The sequence below is a fragment of the Salvelinus alpinus genome, chromosome 24, assembly GCF_045679555.1.
Source record: "Salvelinus alpinus chromosome 24, SLU_Salpinus.1, whole genome shotgun sequence".
Taxonomy (NCBI): Eukaryota; Metazoa; Chordata; class Actinopteri; order Salmoniformes; family Salmonidae; genus Salvelinus; species Salvelinus alpinus.
This window is the reverse complement of record NC_092109.1, coordinates 3745079-3769054: the sequence shown is the minus strand read 5'-3', so window position 1 is coordinate 3769054 and position 23976 is coordinate 3745079. Positions and strand designations below refer to the sequence as shown.

General features: G+C 41.9%; 1 protein-coding gene across 2 annotated transcripts in view; it reads right to left on the bottom strand.

Moving 5' to 3' along the window:
- Positions 1-4729: 4729 nt before the first annotated feature.
- LOC139552020 (mitogen-activated protein kinase kinase kinase 1-like) overlaps positions 4730-23976 on the bottom strand; it is a 117970-nt gene continuing 98723 nt past the window's right edge. For both annotated transcript variants that reach the window (XM_071363354.1, XM_071363355.1), the window contains exons 15-20: positions 15103-15255; positions 14570-14732; positions 13965-14096; positions 13516-13658; positions 12357-12488; positions 4730-6157 (exon numbers count right to left, since the gene is read on the bottom strand). In XM_071363354.1, the coding sequence (XP_071219455.1) occupies positions 6008-6157; positions 12357-12488; positions 13516-13658; positions 13965-14096; positions 14570-14732; positions 15103-15255 (873 nt within the window). In that variant the 3' untranslated portion in view covers positions 4730-6007. The remainder of the gene's footprint in view (positions 6158-12356; positions 12489-13515; positions 13659-13964; positions 14097-14569; positions 14733-15102; positions 15256-23976) is intronic.

Sequence of the window (23976 nt, the reverse complement as noted above, 5' to 3'; positions counted from 1 at the left end):
AAGAGTGCATAACTTTAAAGCTTTTAAAAATACATTGAAAAGTAAGATAAGAAAAATAACCAGAAGCAGGAACAAAAACTAATATTTATGGAAAATAGTGTGGTATAAAAATACAGTCAAATACAGTAATTTTAACTAGCAAACTTCACATTTATTTACATTTAAGTCTGTAAGCTTGATCAGCTTATACTCCACATAAAGAAATATGATTAGTATTAAATATATACAATTTTATGCAACAAAAAAAACAGTATTTTTGAAATTGTCTCAAACCATTGCCATTAAGGGATTCGAACTCTTGAACCCTTTAAACTAGAGATTCAAATATAAAAATAGCAATTAAATGCATATTTCCAATTCAATTAAAAAAAAAACTTTCTTCATCTTAATTATCATCATTTTACTTTCTTAACTGATTACAACGAGAACAACAACACTTGAAGAGTTATAGTTCATACAAGTAACACAATTTAGGATCATGCTTGAGAAAGAACTCTAATTTAAAAAAATATTTAAAAAGTTTACAAGCTAAAAAGTCTAGCTTGAGTTCAGAAATATCACTTGACTCAAAGAAACTACATTGAACAGTATTTATATTCATCAAATAGAAAATCCCCCATGGAAAATACAAGTCTGAGAAAACCTCAGATATACACGGATTTTATAACATAAAAAAAAACAATAGTTCCCAGATCAAAAATAACTGAATTGTTGTGTGACATTCTACAAAGGAATAGCACCAAAAGAATGGCAGGTCAATATTGAAAATAGAGGTTTTGAAGGTTCATTAAATTATAAACAAATACAAAAATATGTGTGACGCACACAGCTCAATCGTAACAGTGAAAGTTAAAGAGGCCGACGTTTTTTTTTCTTTTAACGCCATGGCCCGACATCAAAACGTTGTTGGGAGACCTTACCTCCATACTCAACAGATGTCTCAATTTGTAAGGATAGTTTTGAAGAGAGAATAACATCAAAAAAGCTAAGAAACATATCCATTTATATATATATACAGTGGGGAGAACAAGTATTTGATACACTGACAATTTTGCAGGTTTTCCTACTTACAAAGCATGTAGAGGTCTGTAATTTTTATCATAGGTACACTTCAACTGTGAGAGAAGGAATCTAAAACAAAAATCCAGAAAATCACATTGTATGATTTTTAAGTAATTAATTTGCACTTTATTGCATGACATAAGTATTTGATACATCAGAAAAGCAGAACTGAATATTTGGTACAGAAACCTTAGTTTGCAATTACAGAGATCATACGTTTCCTGTAGTTCTTGACCAGGTTTGCACACACTGCAGCAGGGATTTTGGCCCACTCCTCCATACAGACCTTCTCCAGATCCTTCAGGTTTCGGGGCTGTCGCTGGGCAATACGGACTTTCGGCTCCCTCCAAAGATTTTCTATTGGGTTCAGGTCTGGAGACTGGCTAGGCCACTCCAGGACCTTGAGATGCTTCTTACGGAGCCACTCCTTAGTTGCCCTGGCTGTGTGTTTCGGGTCGTTGTCATGCTGGAAGACCCAGCCACGACCCATCTTCAATGCTCTTACTGAGGGAAGGAGGTTGTTGGTCAAGATCTCGCGATACATGGCCCCATCCATCCTCCCCTCAATACGGTGCAGTCGTCCTGTCCCCTTTGCAGAAAAGCATCCCCAAAGAATGATGTTTCCACCTCCATGCTTCACGGTTGGGATGGTGTTCTTGGGGTTGTACTCATCCTTCTATTCCTCCAAACACGGCGAGTGGAGTTTAGAGCAAAAAGCTCTATTTTTGTCTCATCAGACCACATGACCTTCTCCCATTCCTCCTCTGGATCATCCAGATGGTCATTGGCAAACTTCAGACGGGCCTGGACATGCGCTGGCTTGAGCAGGGGGACCTTGCGTGCGCTGCAGGATTTTAATCCATGACGGCGTAGTGTGTTACTAATGGTTTTCTTTGAGACTGTGGTCCCAGCTCTCTTCAGGTCATTGACCAGGTCCTGCCGTGTAGTTCTGGGCTGATCCCTCACATTCCTCATGATCATTGATGCCCCACGAGGTGAGATCTTGCATGGAGCCCCAGACCGAGGGTGATTGACCGTCATCTTGAACTTCTTCCATTTTCTAATAATTGTGCCAACAGTTGTTGCCTTCTCACCAAGCTGCTTGGCTATTGTCCTGTAGCCCATCCCAGCCTTGTACAGGTCTACAATTTATCCCTGATGTCCTTACACAGCTCTCTGGTCTTGGCCATTGTGGAGAGGTTGGAGTCTGTTTGATTGAGTGTGTGGACAGGTGTCTTTTATACAGGTAACGAGTTCAAACAGGTGCAGTTAATACAGGTAATGAGTGGAGAACAGGAGGGCTTCTTAAAGAAAAACTAACAGGTCTGTGACAGCCGGAATTCTTACTGGTTGGTAGGTGATCAAATACTTATGTCATGCAATAAAATGCAAATTAATTACTTAAAAATCATACAATGTGATTTTCTGGATTTTTGTTTTAAATTCCGTCTCTCACAGTTGAAGTGTACCTATGATAAAAATGACAGACCTCTACATGCTTTGTAAGTAGGAAAACCTGCAAAATCGGCAGTGTATCAAATACTTGTTCTCCCCACTGTATATATACAGTAGCAGACACAGGTTTGGAAACACCTACTCATTCAAGGGTTTTTCTTTATTTTGACTATTTTCTACATTGTAGAATAATAGTAAAGACATCAAAACTATGAAATAACACATATGTAGTAACCAAAAAAGTGTTAACTTCACTAGGGTAGGGGGCACTATTTTCACCTCCGGATGAAAAGCTTGCCCAAAGTAAACTGCCTGCTACTCAGGCCCAGAAGCTAGGATATGCATATAATTGGTAGATTTCGATAGAAAACACTCTAAAGTTTCCAAAACTGTTAAAATAATGTCTGTGACAGAACTGATATGGCAGGCAAAAACCTGTGAAAAATCCATCCAGGAAGTGGTTTTTTTTGTTGTTGTTGTAGTTTTCTATTGAATGCCATTACAGTATCCATTGACTTAGGTCAAATTGCACTTCCTATGGCTTCCACTAGATGTCAACAGTCTTTAGAAATTGTTTCAGGATTGTATTCTGAAAAATGAGGGAGTAAGACCACTTTGAATGAGTGGACACTGCAGTGTCCCAGAGGTTTTTCATGCGCACGACCGAGAGCACGCCTTTATTGTTTTCCTTTTATTTTGACGAAGCTATTGTCGTGTTGAAATGTTATTGATTATTATGACTAAATACAACCTGAGGATTGATTATAAACATCGTTTGACATGTTTCTACAAACTTTACTGATACTTTTCGGATTTTTCGTCTGTCTGTTGTGACTGCCTTTGAGCCTGTGGATTACTGAACAAAACTGAGGTTTTTGGATATAAAGAGGGACTTTTTAACATTTATTGAGTAAATGGGAGTCTTGTGAGTGCAACCATATGAAGATCATTAAAGGTAAGTGATTAATTGTATCACTATTTCTGACTTGTGTAACTCCTCTACTTGGCTGGTAACTGTTTGTAATGATTTGTCTGCTGGGCGCTGTTCTCAGATAATCACATGGTATGCTTTCGCCGTAAAGCCTTTTTGAAATCTGACACCTTGGTTGGATTAACAAGAAGTTCATCTTTAAACCGATGTATAACACTTGTATGTTTTATAATTTTTTTTAATGTGTATTTCTGTTTTTGAATTTGGCGCTCTGCAATTTCACTGGATGTTGGCCAGGTGGGACGGTAGCGTCCCACAGCCCCTAGAGAGGTTAAACAAATCAAAATATATTTTATATTTCAGATTCTTCAAAGTAGCCAACCTTTGCCTTGATGACAGCTTTGCACACTCTTGGCATTCTCTCAACCAGCTTCACCTAGAATGCTTTTCCAACAGTCTTGAAGGAGTTCCCACATATGCTGAGCCCTTGTTGGCTGCTTTTCCTTCACTCCAGGCTCCAACTCTTCTCAAACCATCTCAATTGGGTTGCAGCACTCTCTCACTCTCCTTCTTGGTCAAATAGCCCTTGCACAGCCTGGAGGTGTGTTGGGTCATTGTTCTGTTGAAAAACAAATTATAGTCCCACTAAGCGCAAACCAGATGGGATGGCGTATCGCTGCAGAATGCTGTGGTAGCCATGCTGGTTAAGTGTGTCTTAAATTCTAAATAAATCACTGACAGTGTCACCGGGCAAAGCACCCCCACACCATCACACCTCCTCCTCCATGCTTCACGGTGGGAACCACACATGCGGAGATCATCCACTCACCTACTCTGCGTCACACAAAGACATGGCGGTTGGAACCAAAATTCTCAGATTTGGACTTATCAGACTAAAGGACAAATTTCCACTGGTCTAATGTTCATTGCTCGTGTCACTTATTGTTATTGGTGTTCTTTAGTAATGGTTTCTTTGCAGCAATTCGACCATGAAGGCCTGATTCACACATTCTCCTCCGAACAGTTGATGTTGAGATGAGTCTGTAGCTTGAACTCTGTGAAGCATTTATTTGTGCAAAAATTTCTGAGGCTGATAACTCTAATGAACTTATCCTCTGCAGCAGAGGTAACTCTGGGTCTTCCTTTCCTGTGGCAGTCCTCATGAGAGCCAGTTTCATCATAGTGCTTGATGTTTTTTGCGACTGCACTTGAAGAAACTTTCAAAGTTCTTGATATTTTCCGGCTTGACTGACTTTCCTGTCTTAAAGTAATGATGGACTGTTGCTTTTCTTTGCTTATTTGAGCTGTTCTTGCCATAATATGGATTTAGTCTTTTACCAAATAGGGCTATCTTCTGTATACCACCCCTACCTTGTCACAACACAACTGATTGGCTCAAACGCATTAAGAAGGAAAGAAATTCCACAAATTAACTTTTAAGAAGGCACACCTGTTAATTGAAATGCATTCCAGGTGACTACCTCATGAAGCTGGTTGAGTGAATGCCAAGAGTGTGCAACGCTGACATCAAGGCAAAGGGTGGCTATTTGAAGAATCTCAAATATAAAATATATTTTGATTCGTTTAATACTTTTTTGGTTCCTACATGATTCCATACGTGTCATTTCATAGTTTTGATGTCTTCACTATTATTCTACAATGTAGAAAATAGTAAAAAATAAAGGAAAACCCTTGAATGAGTAGGTGTTCTATAACTTTTGATGTCTTTTGATGTCTTAAAAACAAAATCTTAAAAACAAAAACACAATTCAGACAAGTACCGGCATCATAAGCGTTCACATTCAGTGTTAAGCTTGCCAAACTAGCAAAGTTTCTGTTAGATATGTCACCAATCCCTGAAACACTTAAGTGATCTTCATCATTATTCGACTAAGCTTGATGGCCCAACAGTAAAATGCACATTTTAAAGGCATCTTTGTAGAAGCGCACAAAATTATTAAACCACTTCATTATGCCTTTCTTTCTACTCTAAAAACAAAAACGTAGTTTGAGACTTATGACCAGACGATACAACATAAGTTATAAAAACCATCTTTACTCCATCGTCTTCTGTTTGCGGTTCTAAGGACTTATTTTTGACTCACGGGTTAAAATGGGAATAACTTCTTGAAACCTTTGCGGCACTGCAAAATGGCTACGAAAGTGCTTATGGAACCATTTCATTACCAGAACAAAGCCTTGAAGAGCAATACAGACTACAGTATACCAACAAGGCCCTCTGACTAAGAATTTACCATTTTCGTAGAATACATTTTGTGACTTGCTTTTTGCATTTTGTGCTAAGATACGGCAGTTTGAGGCCATAGTAGAAGGGAGGGAGAGAGGAGAGCCCAGATACTACTGTCCATCCCAGGCCCTCCACTCATGACTGGGGAGGGTCTGGGGTCAAAGGAAGGTGGTAATGGTAGCGATTAGGGAGGTTAGTCTGATTGGCAGTGTTTAGAGGAGAGAAAGCAGGTTTGGCTAGGCCTTCAGTAGTATTTCCGTGCGGACGCTTTGGGATAGGGTGGGTAGGGGACTTGGGGAGGATGTTGGGGACTACCAGTTGAGACGGAAGATGGGGTGCTTGAGGAGTTCCCTGGAGGGGGGGCGGTCCGTGGGCTGCAGCTCCAGGCAGCGCAGGGTGACGTCCCTCAGACCCGCGGTCAGCTGGGGAGGGATGGAGGGTGCACAGGTGGCACTCGCAATCTGGGGGAGAGGGAGAGAGGAGGTGAGGGTGAAGTTATGATACTGTAGAAACCCAATCAACCATAAGGTCTTTGGATGAAAGAGGAAGGCCAATAGGGTGCTTTTCAGCTATATATATAGTGGGGTCCGAAATTATTGACACCCTTGATAAAGATGAGCAAAAATGACTGTATAAAATAAATCATTGAAATACTGAGCTATAGGGGGATCACGTGACCCTTGAACGAGATGGCCACATGAACTAAGAGCTCCGCACAAGTCGTTTCCAATTCTTAATCTTACCTCCACTTCAAGTTAAAACTCCATTAGCTTTAGTCAAAAAGTCATGGCGGCTACAAAAGGCGACAGCACAGGTGACATTTTTACCCGGACTCGACCAATAGCCGCGGAAAAAGCCTCCAAGAAACAGCTAGCTTCAGAAAAAGATAGTGCCATTAGCCAGGAGCAAGAGGACACGTCCCCTCGCGAGGGCCAACAACTGCCAACCTCGCACTCTGTCGAAGACATCCTTTCTGAGCTAAGATCCCAACGTACAGAACTCAACAACAAATTAGATCAAAATTATCTCAGCTCAGTGTGATAGAGGGCAAGGTGACAATCCTGGAAAATGCTTTGCCTGACATCAACAACAAGATGACCATCAACGCGGGGCGCCTGGATGAAGCAGAGGGGCGAATCCTATCCATGGAAAAGTCACTGGCAGACGCCATGGAAACAATAGCATCTGCTAAAAAGAAAATAGAGCATCTGGAAGAGAAAACAGAGGACCTGGAAAATAGGGGGCGAAGGAATAACTGTGTTCTATTAAACATGACCAAAAAAGAAGAGGAAAACATGCCACTGATCCACTACCTGCAAGACAAACTTCCCGAGTGGCTCCACCTGACCACCGACAGGCCCATAGAACTGGAGAGAGCTCACCGAGCACTGAGGCCCGCACCAGCAGCCAGACAACCACCGCGCCCAATCACCATGCGTTTCCTGAGATTCACCGACAAGGAACGAGTCTTACAGGGGGAGAAAATCAACACCATTACAGTGGGAAACGCCAAACTCACTTTACTCCAGGACCTGTCAGCTGGAATACGGCGAAAGAGTTTGACGAGGTGAAGAAATACTCCATTGACCGAGGCATCTTTAGGGGATTCACATACCAAAACAAGCTCAGGATTCTTCACCAAGGAGCCCTGCGACACTTCAAAACTCCCGAAGAGGCAAAACGTTTTTTGAAGGACAATGCTGGCCACTGAGAAATGGACCAATGATTAAAAGTGATTACTGTTACTACTAAAGGAGGTAAGACAACATATAGCCGCCATACAATGACCCACCCGCCACGCTAAATGTCATTATAGCCGTCTAATTTGTATTTATTTTCTTTTAGCTGAGAGAGGGATATATAGCCTAACCTAGGCCTACTAAACTTTTATCCTACTTTATTTCCCCCCTTTTTTTATTATCATTTGCAGTTATCATTTTCACACAGGCCTCCACCATTTATAGCCTGTGGATTATGACACATTTACAGACGTAACGAGAGTCTCAATGTGTCAATAGGCCTATGGCCTTATCCTGTCGCTATTTCGTTTTAATAAAAGCAAGCAACTTATCCTATAGATCCATCTTCAGGATTTGCTCCATCATTTGTGTTTTATTTGTTTTTGGGAACACAGAATTGAGACTGAGCGTGGGGTTAATAGATCCAACGGGATATGTCGAGTTGTTTGGGAACTCGGCTGGGGTGTTCAGAGATTGGTCTTTTACGTACACCACTTATTTTTTGATTTTATGTGATCGCAGCTGTAACGATTATCCACCTATACCCAGAGATGACTTTCAGAGTTTGATTACTGCTTGATGACATTGACTAGTACCTTAAATCTACTGGCATGGAACTGCCATGGTCTAGGTCATGCAATAAAATGGAAAAAGATAATAGGTGCTCTTAAAATGGAAAAAGTAAACATCACACTATTACAAGAGACACATCACACCTCTGTGATGCTGAACATGCTAAACTCCGCAGAGCTTGGGTGGGACAGGTGTATTTCTCGTCTTTCAAATCAAACCATTCATAATTGACAAAAACATATCTGATCCGGGGGGGTGATTTATTCTGATAACTGGGTCACTGTATAGGCAACCAGTTACTATCTTAAACATATACGCCCCTAACACAGATACTCCTGCTTTCATGTCGAAAATGATAACCCTGTTCAACGAGCATTGTGTTTCCTTTGGAGTGCTGGCTGGAGATTTTAATTGTACCCTCAACCCAACCCTGGACAAATCATCTCAAGTCCCCACCACAAACCCCAGATCTGCAAAGATGTTGAACTCTCTTACTAAAGAGATGGGACTAATAGGGCGGCAGGTAGCCTAGTGGTTAGAGCGTTGGACTAGTAACCGAAAGGTTGCAAGATCGAATCCCCGAGCTGACAAGGTAAAAATCTGTCGAACTGCCCCTGAACAAGGCCGTCATTATAAATAAGAATTTGTTCTAAACTGACTTGCCTAGTTAAATAAAGGTAAAATAGATATCTGGAGAGAGACTAATAGCTCATCTATGGACTATACATACTACTCAAATGTCCATAACACCTACTCTTGTATACAGTTGAAGTTGGAAGTTTACATACACTTAGGTTGGAATCATTAAAACTTGTTTTTCAACCACTCCACACATTTCTTGTTAACAAACTATAGTTTTGGGAAGTCGGTTAGGACATCAACTTTGTGCATGACACAAGTCATTTTCCCAACGATTGTTTACAGTGTTTACACTGTGTCACAAGTCCAGTGGGTCAGAAGTTTACATACACTAAGTAGTCCCTTCTGCAGGGGCAGTATTGAGTAGCTTGGATGAAAAGGTGCCCAGAGTAAACTGCCTGCTCCTCAGTCCCAGTTGCTAATATATGCATATTATTAGTCAATTTGGATAGAAAACACTCTGAAGTTTCTAAAATTGTTTGAATGATGTCTGTGAGTATAACAGAACTCATATGGCAGGCAAAAACCTGAGAAAGAAATCCAACCAGGAAGTGGGACTGGTGCACTTCACAAAATAGATGGCATCATGAAGGAGGAAAATTATGTGGATATATTGAAGCTGCATCTCAAGACATCAGTCAGGAAGTTAAAGCTTGGTCGCAAATGGATCTTCCCAAATGGACAACGACCCCAAGCATACTTCCAAAGTTGTGGCAAAATGGCTTAAGGACAACAAAGTCAAGGTATTGGAGTGGCCATCACAAAGCCCTGACCTCAATCCTATAGAATAATTGTGGGCAGAACTGAAAAAGCATGTGCGAGCAAGGAGGCCCACAAACCTGACTCAGTTACACCAGCTCTGTCAGGAGGAATGGGCAAAAATTCACCCAACTTATTGTGGGAAGCTTGTGGAAGGCCTCCCGAAACGTTTGACCTAAGTTAAACAATTTGAAGGCAACACTACCAAATACTAATTGAGTGTATGTAAACTTCTGACCCACTGGGAATGTGATGAAAGAAATAAAAGCTGAAATAAATCATTCTCTCTACTATTATTCTGACATTTCACATTCTTAAAATAAAGTGGTGATCCTAACTGACCTAAGACAGGGATTTTTAATAGGATTAAATGTCAGGAATTGTGAAAAACTGAGTTTAAATGTATTTGGCTAAGGTGTATGTAAACTTCCGACTTCAACTGTACATGATGAGATTATTATGGACAGCCAAGCATCAATCATCATGTCACCAGAATAAGATATTTATTGGAAAGGAGTGTGAAGCTCATTACCCTGTGAAGTTCATCATAACTTATTTAATCTACAGACTAATAAACTGCATGCTTTCCAAAGTCATAGTGGGAGGACCAGACAATATCACCGTGTGGCTCGAATTTACTTCAATATGATGGTTGTTATATCAATATTTGCGCATAAAAGCGTTTTTATTTCTCGCATAAAAATATCCCACCTTTTCTAGCGTATTTTTGTGTGTCAATATGTGGAAAGTTTACTGTCAAAATTACTGATCCCATCAAGCTGTTATGACATTTTTTATCCGGAATGTACTTTACTCGCATAAAAAGGTTGGATGGAAACCTGGTTATTGAAAACCTGTGGATTGAATTGAAGAAAGGGGGATACCTAGTCAGTGGTACAACTGAATGGATTCAACTGAAATGTGTCTTCCACATTTAACCCAACCCCTCTGCGGGGGGCTGCCATAATCGACATCCACGTTTTCGGCGGCAGGGAACAGTGGGTTAACTGCCTTGCTCAGTGGCAGAAAAACAGATTTTTACCTTGTCAGCTCCGGGATTCAATCCAGCAACCTTTCAGATACTGGCCCAACGCTCTAACCACTAGGCTACCTGCCGGGCAGTCCATCAGCGCAGACAAAGGATATCAAGGATCTGGAAAGACTCTGCATAGAGGAATGATCTATAATCACTCACGTGTTCTCAAATCTCATAAAATTCTGCCTGAAAGTGGAATTATGTTTTTCGAAATGACCTTAATAATTATCTGTAAGGTTTCAGTCAAGCAGTACATTTTAAAACACAGATTCAACCACAAAAACCAGGGAGGTATTCCAATACCTCGCAAATAAGGGCACCTATCGGTAGATGGGTAAAAATACAAAAAGCAGACATTGAATATCTCTTTGAGCATGGTGAAGTTAATTACACTTTGGATGGTGTATCAATAAACCCTGTCACTACAAAGATACAGGCGTCCTTCCAAACTCAGTTGCCGGAGAGGAAGGGATTTGACCATGAGGCCAATGGTGACTTTAAAACAGTTACAGAGTTTAATGGCTGTGATAAAAGAAAACTGAGGATGGATCAACAACATTGCAGTTACTCCACAATACTAACCTAATTGACAAAGTGAAAAGGAAGGAAGCCTGTACAGAATACAAATATTCCAAAACATGCATCCTGTTTGCAACAAGGCACTAAAGTAATACTACAAAAAAATATGGCAAAGGAATTCACTTTTTGTCCTGAATACGAAGTGTTATGTTTGGGGCAAATCCAATACAACACATTACTGAGTACCACGCGCCATATTTTCAAGTATAGTTATGGGTATGCTTGTAATTGTTAGGGACTGGGGAGTTTTTCAGGATAAAAAAAAATGGAATGGAGCTAAGCACAGGCAAAATTCTAGAGGAAAACCTGGTTCAGTCTGCTTTCCATCAGACACTGGGGGATTAATGAACTTTTCAGCAAGAGAATAACCTAAAACACAAGGCCAAATCTACACTGGAGTTGCTTACCAAGAAGACAGTGAATGTTCCTGAGTGGCCAAGTTGTTGTCTAGCAATGATAAACAACCAATTTGACAGAGATTGAATACTTTATTTTTTTAGAATAGTGGGCAAATGTTGCCCAATCCAGCTGTGGAAAGGTCTTAGCGACAGCTGTAATCGCTGCCGAAGATGCTTCTATGAAGTATTGACTTGGGTGTCTGAACATAGAATATAATATATAGATATTTCTGTATTTAATTGTCAATAAATTAGCAAACATTAAAAAAAACATGTTTTCACTTTGTCATTATGGGGTATTGGTGAGAATATATATATATATATTTTAATCCATTTTGAATTCAGGCTGTAACACCAAAAAATGTGGAACAAGTCAAGGGGTATGAATGCTTTCTGAAGTCACTAGAGTACTGTATGTCTTTTACAACTATACGTGAGTCTTTACAGCTATATGTGTGCTTTTTCGGCTATATGTGTGTACATCAATCAATATAAAGTCATGTTGTGGCAGTATATCCTGTGAATTCTTTAAGTTCAAGCCTTACAAGCAGAGAGTGCCAACTCCATCTAGTTGGGGAAAACACTGATTGTGCAGTTTTTTGTGGGTCGCATATTCAATGATAATGCTAAAGACCCAACAATAAAATGTCTAGGTATAGGATATTTCTGGTCCTGAAGACAAATTGATCACATATCTAAGTGACTGGACATGGTTTCCTTAAAATACTAACTTTGTGGCTTTAATTAGAATAATAATAATAATAAACATAATATATGCCCTTTAGCAGACACTTTTATTCAAAGAGACTTATCGTCATGCGTGCATACATTTTTCACATTGGGTGGCGCCAGGAATCAAACCCACAATCCTGACATTTCAAGCGCCATGCTCTACCAACTGAGCCATACAGGACCACACTACTTGTATTGACGGTACCTTGAATATGAGGGCCAGATGGTTGGAGTGTTTCTCAGCGTTCCAGGGGGGCTTGGCACAAGACATCTCGATGATGGCACATCCCACACTCCACACATCACAGCTCCGGCCGTACTGCTGTCCACGTAGCACCTACAGAGTCAACCATACACTGAAGGTATCAACATATGGACAAATGCATTACGTTTATTGAATTTAAGCATTTAATGCACGCACCCACTACACACGCACACTTAACTCTACTCCATTCATAGTCTTTAATGTGCAAATAGCGGCAGAATTGACCGAAATGGCAAGCCATTGTTTTACAGCACTTGACTGGGTGTTGTTGAAGAGTGGCATAGTTACACAACAGACTTATTTTTGGTGGATGGACACATAATGTCAAACCAAAGGATGTGACTCGGCCAACGAGTTAAATTTATCACGGAGCCTCCCATCATGTTTTGTTGGGTCTGTATTTAGTTGCCCTCTTTCTTCATTCTTTATCACGACTAAGGCTTCAATTAATTCTGAGGCCAAATCTTGCTTTCTTATGTTTGGGGTAGGATATTTAAATGTCAATGGCTTCCGACAAAGATTTATTTTCGCCGCGAAACACAGCCGCCATTATGCAGGCCATTCAGAATCACGTGTCCGCTGGGGAACTGAACTAAAGTGGATTTAGATTTCTCAGTAACTCCCAAATGAAAGAAAATGATAATCCCTTTTGAGAGAGGGCCCCCACAATGGAGTCCGGACCTTTAATGCCTTGTTACTACTGTGGCTCCCAAAACCTTGTTTAATTAGAAGTGAGTTCAGCTGTGAACTGCCTATCACAGCACAGCAGCCCAGTTCATTATCAGCATCCTCAGGGACCTCTTCAAAAAAACAGCCCTCACAGAAGGCTACTGCTTCTGCCGCTGTTTCTTCTTTCTCTTTCAGATCCTCTCCACAAACAGGATACAGAGGATTGAGAGGTTTTTGATCGTAGGGCATTCGTTTAAGTGGCAGAATTTCCTAGCGTTATGCTCACAAGCTTCATGCCAGCCATCACTTGTACACAGTGTGTGTGTCTGAAATGCTCTCTGGCTCTGGTCAAAAGTAGTGCACTATAAATGCCGGGAAGAGAGTGCTAATTCGGACACAGATTTAGTCTCTCTCTCTCATCCGTGTTTACCTCGGGGGCCATGAAGGCGATGGTTCCCAGGAGTTGGCCCTGGAACTCCCCTGCTCCAGTGCCCTTAGAGGCCAGTCTGGCAGCAGCTCCGAAGTCGGCTATACGCAGCCTCTGACCTGTGCTGTCAATCAGCAGGTTGGCACCTGGGGGAGAGAGAGAGTGGAGTGGGGGATGGGTAGTTATTGAAGAGATAGGATGTCCTGACCAGTAAAAAATCCCAAGCCCTTATTATAGTAAGCCCCCACAGTCAAAAGCTAAAACGTGGAACACATAAATGAGTTTGTTTCTGTCCCGGGTCTAGCACATAGGGGCTCGCCATCCCCCCTCCTTCAGTTCTGTGACAGGCAGCACAATTTCAGCAGGGATTTCCTGTGTGCTGGAGGTTGTTTGTGTGTGTGTGTGTGTGTGTGTGTGCGTGTGTGTGTGTGTGTGTGTGTGTGTGCACTCACCTTTGATGTCTCTGTGGATGATCTGATTCTCATGGAGGTAGGCCAGGCCTCGGAGCAGCTGCTCCGTGTAGTTGATGATCACAGCCTCCTTGAAGGCCCCGTACTTGTTCAGGAGATGGGACACACTCCCACCTGGACACAACAGAAAGAGCATAAACCATAGAGATAGACTTACTATAACCTAGTCATTCTATTTCCAAGGGAGCAACAAGTGTGATTGTTATAAGAGGGAGGACAATGCTTCATAGTAGGAGGGATAGGGTCAAAAGTTACAATATCTACTATGATAAACTTCTGGCATTTCTTAATTAGTTACATGAAGTTATCGCAGCTGATACATATTCATCCCACAACTTGGTAGTTCACTCATTAGTCATACAAGTTCAATTAATACTATACATTTTGAAAAGTAAAATTTTTTTATAATGAATGATCATGTCACAAAGATAAAAAGCAGGAAACAATAATCTATCAAATTACATTTAAAAAAAAATATATATATATTTTCTATAGGCTAAATCAAACTGGATTGATTCGAATTGAACAAAGGATGAAAGCGGGAAAGTTTTTTCAACGTTGGATGTGTCATCATCAAAGGCCCTTACCTGCCATCCACTCTACCATCAGGTTGTAGTTGCTCTTCTCGCAGGTGGCCCCCAGCATGCGGATTATGTTGGGGTGGTTGAGGTGGGCCATCATCCGTATCTCCTCCCTCAGAGCCTCCACCACCTCCTCCTGCTCTGACGATGTGTTCCTCACATACGTCACCTAGATGGAGAGGACACACACACTCATGGTTATTAGGGGATGAAAGAGCTGGACATTCTCTTTAAGGGCTACATCTCAGTTTGATGTCACTTGTTAAAATTGAATCAACTCTGAAATGGAATCCATAGGCTCCACCTAGAAACAACACCTAGCTCCCAATCCTAGACACTCCTGCAGATCTGAAAGAATTGAATCGGTATAGAAAATATGGTAATAGGTCATATGGTAATGAATTTTCACAATATTGCTTTATACCTATCCATTTCTATCATATCAACAGGAGTACATAGGAGTTGTTTGGAATTCATCATAGGAGAATCAGCCCTAGGATAGGCTCTCTGATTGCCTTGTATGTGTCTCCTCTTCTCACCTGTTTGACTGCCAGCAGGGTGCCAGTGCCCACGTCCTGGGCCTGGTAGCAGGAGGAGAAGGCCCCCAAGCCAATCTGCTGGCCCTTCAGCCACTCGTGGCCCTCCCTGTAGGGCTGCTTTGCTTTGGTAAGGCCAGGCAGAGTCTCTGGGGTCTGGGGAACCATATAAGACATCGTGTCAGTATGCCATCCCATACCAGGGCAGGACACAATGTCGTGGAACACTCAGATAGATATTATGTAGAACAAACATGCATTTCTGACATGTAGCCAGGAATCACGTCAGTTCTATTTATTGACGTTTCTATCTGCAACGTTTCACCTATACACACGATTGCCTATACACATACAATTAACTGCCAAAATAAAGAAACACCAACATAAACTGTCTTAATAGGGTGTTGGGCCACCACAAGCCAGAACAGCTTCAATGCACCTTGGCATAGATTCAACAAGTGTCTGGAACTCTATTGGAGGAATGCGACACCATTCATCCACAAGAAATTCCATAATTTGGTATTTTATTGATGGTGGTGGAAAACGCCGTCTCAGGCGTCGCTCCAGAATCTCCCATAAGTTTCCAATTAGGTTGAGATCTGGTGACTGAGACGGCCATTGTAAAAACGGCCAGCTTCAGTCAGCTATTTAGTGCTTTCTCCATAGGCCTCCTATTCACAAGACCCAAACTTCTTTAGTTCCTATTGGTCAAGGTCATGCCAGACAGCATTATGTTAGCCTATCAGCAGTTAGTATTCCTGGGACGTTCAGTGTAGCACGAGCAGGGCAGATGTCAGAAAAGTGCTTCAGTCAGAAACTTACTTTCACCATACTGACAGTATTTCATGTTTTCCATCCTACTAGTCTTTCTCCTATGGTTAAAATACTTTTGCTGTCTGATATTTTATTGTGCATGCATCTAAAAGTGCCTTAAGATGTTTATGTCTTGTTGTTTTCGGATCTCAATATTAACTATTGTTATAACTTCCATTTGTATTGAGGGTGTTCGCTAGCTCGCGGTCTCGCTAGCGTTAGCTCTAGCATTAACAATTGAATTCAGAATGTATTAGGATTTAGCATGCTTATTAGCATTTAGTCGTTGGTTAGCATTTCTCATGCATGGTGCCATGCTAGATTATTTGTGTATATCGCTCATGCTATATTTAAGCAATAAGGCACGGGGGGGTGGGTGTGGTATATGGCCAATATACCATGGATAAGGGCTATTCTTAGGCAAGATGCAACACCATTAGCTGTGGTATATTGGCCATATATCACAAACCCCCGAGGTGCCTTATTGCTATTAAAAACTAGTTACCAATGTAATTAGAGCAGTAAAAATAAATGTTTTATCATAAACGTGGCTGTCAGCCAATCAACATTCAGGGCTCGAACCACCCAGTTTATAATCTGGGTTATATTCGCAGACATTTCTACATTGCTGTATTTGCTATACAGTGCCTTGGGAAAGTATTCAGACTCCTTGACTTTTTCCACCTTTGGTACGTTACAGCCTTATTTTAAAACTGATGAGAAAAAAAATCCTCATCAATCTACACACAATACTGAAATATTACATTTATGTAAGTATTCAGACCCTTTACTCAGTACTTTGTTGAAGCATCTTTGGCAGCGATTACAGCCTTGAGTCTTCTTGGGTATAACACTACAAGCTTGGCACACCTGTTTTTGGGGAGTTTCTCCCATTCTTCTCCGCAGATCCTCTCAAGCTCTGTCAGGTTGGATGGGGAGCGTAGCTGCACAGCTATTTTCAGGTCTCTCCAGAGATGCTCGATCGGGTTCAAGTCCTGGCTCTGGCTGGGCCACTCAAGGACATTGAGACTTGTCCCGAAGCCACTCCTGCGTTGTCTTGGCTGTGTGCTTAGGGTCATTGTACGGTTGGAAGGTGAACATTCCCACAGTCTGAGGACCTGAGCGTTCTGGAGAAGGTTTTCATCAAGGATATCTCTGTACTTTGCTCAGTTCATCTTTCCCTCGATCCTGACTAGTCTCCCAGTCCCTGCCGCTGAAAAACCTCTCAACAGCATGATGCTGCCACCACCATGCTTCACCGTAGAGATGGTGCCAGGTTTCCTCCAGGCGTGAAGCTTGGCATTCAGGCCAAAGTGTTCAATCTTGGGTTCATCAGACCAGAGAATGTTGTTTCTCATGGTGTGAGTCTTTTGGTGCCTTTTGGCAAACTCAGAGTTGACTGTCATGTGCCTTTTACTGAGGTGTGGCTTCCGTCTGGCCACTCTACCATAAAGACCTGATTGGTGGAGTGCTGCAGAGATGGTTGTCCTTCTGGAAGGTTCTCCCATCTTCACAGAGAAACTCTAGAGCTCTGTCAGAGTGACCATCAGGTTCTTTGTCACCTTCCTGACCAAAGCCCTTCTCCCCCGATTGCTCAGTTTGGCCGGACTGCCAGCTCTAGAAAGAGTCTTGGTGGTTCCAAACTTCTTAAATTTAAGAATGATGGAGGCCACTGTGGTCTTAGGGACCTTCAATGTTGAAGACATTTTTGGTACCCTTCACTAGATCTGTGCCTCGACACAATGCTGTCTCGGAGCTCTACGGACAATTCCTTCGGCCTCATGGCTTGGTTTTTGCTCTGACATGCACTGTCAACTGTGGAACCTTATATACATATTTATTTTTATTTAATTTATTTAACTATATAGACAGGTGTGTTCCTTTCCAAATCATGTCCAATCAATTGAATCTACCACAGGTGGTCTCCAATTAAGTTGTAGAAACATCTCAAGGACGATCAATGGAAACAGGATGCACCTGAGCTCAATTTCGAATCTCATAGCAAAGCGTCTGAATGTTTTTGAATTTTAATATAATAGCACAAATTTCTAAAAACCTGTTTTCGCTTTGTCATAATGGAGTAGTGTGTGTAGATTGCTGGGCATTTAAAAAAAATCAATTTTAGAACAAGGCTGTAACGTAACAAAATGTGGAAAAATACTTTCCAAATGCACTGTATAAAGTAAAATATTGTTGGTTGCATTGGGAATTTTGTGGGTGGTTGCCTATGGCTGACGGTAGGGAACGAAGTGAGTTATTATATCAAAGGCACCGTATATTTGTTTATGTACAAGAGCTCTAGCTTATGGAGCCTGTTTACTAGTTAATTTATGCAAGGCCATATGCTATCTTGTACTTTCATGTCATGCATATCAGTGCTACAATTGAAGTTGATATATTATTTCTTTTCAGAACCACAATCATTGTCAGTCACAAGTCAGACTCAGAGTGGTCTTGGATGTGTGTTTGTGTGAGTGGATCATCATTAAACCTGCTTAAATTGGTCTCCTCCTTGTTCTGGATGGACATTGCTGAAGGATTTGTATTTTGTATTTATTATGGATCCCCATTCCTGTGGTCCAGCAAAGTTAAGGCAGTTACTCAGGGCCCTATTTAAGCCTACTAGAAAGTGTGTGTCCTCAGGCCTGGAGGGAAGCTAAAGTCATTCCTCTACCCAAGAATAGTAAAGCCCCCTTTACTGGCTCAAATAGCCGACCAATTAGTCTGTTACCAACCCTTAGTAAACTTCTGGGAAAAATTGTGTTTGACCAGATACAATGCTATTTCACAGTAAACAAATTGAAAACAGACTTTCAGCACGCTTATAGGGAAAGACACTCAAAAAGCACGGCACTTACACAAATTACCGATGATTGGCTGAGAGAAATTGATGATAAAATGATTGTGGGGGCTGTCTTGTAGGACTTCAATGCAGCTTTTGACATTATCGATCATCGTCTGCTGCAGTAAAAACATATGTGTTATGGCTTTACACCCCCTGCTATAATGTGGATAAAGAGTTCATTGTCTAACAGAACACAGAGGCTGATCTGTAATGGAAGCCTCTCAAACATAATCCAGGTAGAAGCAGGAATTCCACAGGGTAGCTGTTTAGGCCCCTTGCTTTTTTCAATCTTTACTAATGACATGCCACTGGTTTTGAGTAAAGCCAGGGTGTCTGTGTATGCGGATGACTCAACACTACACGTCAGGTACTACAGCGACTGAAATGACTGCAACACTTAACAAAGAGTTCCAGTTCGTTTCAGAGTGGGTGGCAAGGAATAAGTTAGTTCTAAATATTACTAAAACTAAAAGCATTGTATTTAGGACAAATCATTCACTAAACCCTAAACCACAACTAAATCTCGTAATGAATAATGTGGAAATTGAGCAAGTTGAGGTGACTAAACTGCGTGGAGTAAACCTGTATTGTAAACTGTCATGATCAAAACATATTGATACAACAGTAGCTAAGATGGGAAGAAGTCTGTCCATAATAAAGCGCTGCTCTGCCTTCTTAACAACACTATTAACAAGGCAGGTCCTACAGGTCCTGGTTTTGTCACACATGGACTACTGTTCAGTCGTGTCAGGTGCCACAAAGAGTGACTTGGGGAAATTGCAGTTGGCTTAGAACAGGGCAGCATGGCTGGCCCTTAAAAGTACACAGAGAGCTCAATCTCTCATGGCTCAAAGTGGAAGAGAGATTGACTTCCTCATTACTTGTTTTTGTAAGAGGTGTTGACAAGCTGAAGGTACCGAGCTGTCTGTTTTAAATACCAGCACACAGCTCGGACACCCATGCACAAGACATGCCACCAGAGGTATCTTCACAGTCCCCCAGTCCAGAACATACTATGGGAGGTGCACAGTACTACATAGAGCCATGACTACATGGAATTATATTCCACATCAGGTAACTGATGCAAGCAGTATAATCAGATTTAAAAAGCAGGTAAAAATACACCTTATGGAACAGCTGGGACTGTGAAGTAACACAAACATAGGCACAGACACATGCATACATACACATGATAACATACGTACTATACACACACTTACACATGGATTTTGCGCTGTAGATATGTGGTAGTGGAGCATGGGCCTGAGGGCACACACTTAGTGTGTTGTGAATTCTGTAATGAATGTATTGTAATGTTTTTAAAATTGTATAACTGCCTTAATTTTTCCGGACTCCAGGAAGAGTAGATGCTGAATGGGGATCCCATAATAAATACAAATACAAATCTGTTGTGCAGCCAGACTTATTTGCCATTTTGTTTGCCTCATCTCTCTCAACCATAACATTTTTCAATTTCTCATCAATCCACGGGGATTTAACCGTTTTTACAGCCATTTTCTTAATGGGTGCATGCTTATTAGTAACTGTGATAAGCAATTTCATAAATGTGTTAAGTGCAGTGTCTGGTTGCTTCTCATTACACACCACAGAGCAGAAAATATTATTTACATCAACAACATAGGAATCACTACAAAACGTATTGTATGACACCCTATACACTATATTAGCCACAGCCTTCGGAACTTTGATTTTCCTAGATATAGCTACTATATTGTGATCACTATATCCGATGGATTTGGATACTGCTTTCAAGCTAATTTCTGCAGCATTAATAAATATGTGAACATATGTGTTGATAATTTCATTCCTATGCTGTTTGTAACTACCCTGGTAGGTTGACTGAGAACCTGAACCAGGTTGCAGGCACTGGTTACAGTTTGAAGCTTTCGCTTGAGTGGGCAGCCTGATGAAAGCCAGTAAATATTTAAATCACCCAGAAAATATACCTCTCTGTTGAGATCACATACATTATCAAGCATTTCACACATGTTATCCAGATACTGACTGTTAGCACTTGGTGGTCTATAGCAGCTTCCCACCAGAATGGGCTTTAGGTGAGGCAGATGAACCTGTAGCCATATTACTTCAACATTATTTAACATAAGATCCACTCTAAGCTTTACAGGAATGTGGTTCTGAATATGAATGGCCACACCTACACCTTTTGTATTTCTTTCTTCTCTGTAGATCTTATAACCATGTATTGTTACCAATGTGTCATCGAAGGTATTATCTAAGTGAGTTTCAGAGATTGTCAGAATACAAATGTCATCTGTTACTAGCAAATTATTGATTTCATTACCAATTTGTAAGTCGCTCTGGATAAGAGCGTCTGCTAAATGACTTAAATGTAAATGTAAATTTGACCCATTTCTTAAGCGACATAATGTTAACATGGGTTATTTTTAGCACTTTTCTGAGATGCTTGATTATTTGTATTGCTTTACTGGGAAGTTTAGCAGAGGTAGACATGCTCAGGTTATTTATGTTAGTGCGGGGTGAGATGCACACAGTGGACTTCCTGCTATGGCACACCGCCTCAGTTCTAACAGTATAACTATGGTTCATAGGCACATGATTACTGCATACAATAGCTGTAGGATCAGCAGAGGCATTCAGGGCAGTAAGAGGGACATAAATTATGTTACTTACATTGTGTCTTCCAACGTCACCTGCGATAATGTAAAAAGCTAAAGCTAACTCTCTCTCCTCTGCTCTCATCCTTCTAGACCTATCGGCTGCCTTTGATACTGTGAACCATCAGATCCTCCTCTCCACCCTCTCCGAGCTGGGCATCTCCGGCGCGGCCCACGCTTGGATTGCGTCCTACCTGACAGGTCGCTCCTACCAGGTGGCGTGGCGAGAATCTGTCTCCGCACCACGTGCTCTCACCACTGGTGTCCCCCAGGGCTCTGTTCTAGGCCCTCTCCTATTCTCGCTATACACCAAGTCACTTGGCTCTGTCATATCCTCACATGGTCTCTCCTATCATTGCTATGCAGACGACACACAATTAATCTTCTCCTTTCCCCCCTCTGATAACCAGGTGGTGAATCGCATCTCTGCATGTCTGGCAGACATATCAGTGTGGATGACGGATCACCACCTCAAGCTGAACCTCGGCAAGACGGAGCTGCTCTTCCTCCCGGGGAAGGACTGCCCGTTCCATGATCTCGCCATCACGGTTGACAACTCCATTGTGTCCTCCTCCCAGAGTGCTAAGAGCCTTGGCGTGATCCTGGACAACACCCTGTCGTTCTCAACTAACATCAAGGCGGTGACCCGTTCCTGTAGGTTCATGCTCTACAACATTCGCAGAGTACGACCCTGCCTCACGCAGGAAGCGGCGCAGGTCCTAATCCAGGCACTTGTCATCTCCCGTCTGGATTACTGCAACTCGCTGTTGGCTGGGCTCCCTGCCTGTGCCATTAAACCCCTACAACTCATCCAGAACGCCGCAGCCCGTCTGGTGTTCAACTTTCCCAAGTTCTCTCACGTCACCCCGCTCCTCCGCTCTCTCCACTGGCTTCCAGTTGAAGCTCGCATCCGCTACAAGACCATGGTGCTTGCCTACGGAGCTGTGAGGGGAACGGCACCTCCGTACCTTCAGGCTCTGATCAGGCCCTACACCCAAACAAGGGCACTGCGTTCATCCACCTCTGGCCTGCTCGCCTCCCTACCTCTGAGGAAGTACAGTTCCCGCTCAGCCCAGTCAAAACTGTTCGCTGCTCTGGCACCCCAATGGTGGAACAAACTCCCTCACGACGCCAGGTCAGCGGAGTCAATCACCACCTTCCGGAGACACCTGAAACCCCACCTCTTTAAGGAATACCTAGGATAGGATAAAGTAATCCTTCTAACCCCCCCCCTTAAAAGAGTTAGATGCACTATTGTAAAGTGGTTGTTCCACTGGATATCATAAGGTGAATGCACCAATTTGTAAGTCGCTCTGGATAAGAGCGTCTGCTAAATGACTTAAATGTAAATGTAAATAATGTACATTTGCTGAAGCATTATGACAACTCAGCAACACAATGGTAGGTATTGCCTGAGCTGGGCTTGGGTCAATGATAAGTCATTGTCTCAATGCAGCCTTATAATGCTGTGAAAGGATCCAGGAACCCAAATGATTTGGGTGGATCCCATCCCCCTTATAATACAAGCTTTGTTTCCAGGTATCAAAACTGTCAATAAATGTTCCACCCACAGAGCTGCAATAGTCTCGTAGCCAGTTATGGAGGGCTAAAATTCTTCTGAACGATTTAGGGAGGGCAGAGGACCAGATATTATGGGACTTTTGTTGGTGTCAAGTAGTGACCCAATCAGTTCTTTATAATCAATTTTCAGCTGTTCTGCACTGCCCCTTCATAATGTCATTGAATCCCACATGAACATTGATAGACTCAATTTCCTGATGCAGGTTTAAAATGTTTGGGAGCAGCTTATTGATGTCCTGTACTCATGCTCCTGGATAGCACAACGTTTTTGCTCCAGGGACTGAGACATTGAACTGCCCAATACAACGGCCGGAGAAGGGGATGGATAAATCCGCCCATTCCCACCCCTCACACAATTAGTTGAGCCTATCACGGGCCCACAAGTAGCAGGATAACGTTTGCCTGCTGCTCCTGGCGATAGGTCCAAACCTCCCACAGCAGTGGTTACTACTGGCCTCGAACCCAGCACCTGAGTTTTCTATCTATTTTAATGGTCCTTCTTGTAACCAACCAATATTTTTCAGTCATGGCTTATGGTTCATATTGTTTTCATGCTAATCAAACTATTCAATGACCACTCGTGCCCATTGTCATCCTATGGGGGCATAGCCATGGTAGCCAAAATAATGGCCTGCCCAGCATTTTTATATATGACCATAAGTATGATGGGATGTTAATTGTTTAATTTACTCATGAACCCACCTGTGTGGAAGCATCTGCTTTCAATATACTTTGTATCCCTCATTTACTCAAGCGTTTCCATTATTTTAGAAGTTATCTGTACATGCTACATGTTAGACTTTTTGGGCTTTTCTGGAGAGCTGGTGGGGGATACTATTTGTAAATCCTGGTTTATTTAAGCAATAAGGCTTGTTGTATATTGGCCAATATACCACAGCTAAGGGCTGTTCTTAGCCGTGGTATACTGGCCATACACCACAACCCGAGGTGCCTTATTGCTATTATAAACTGGTTACCAAC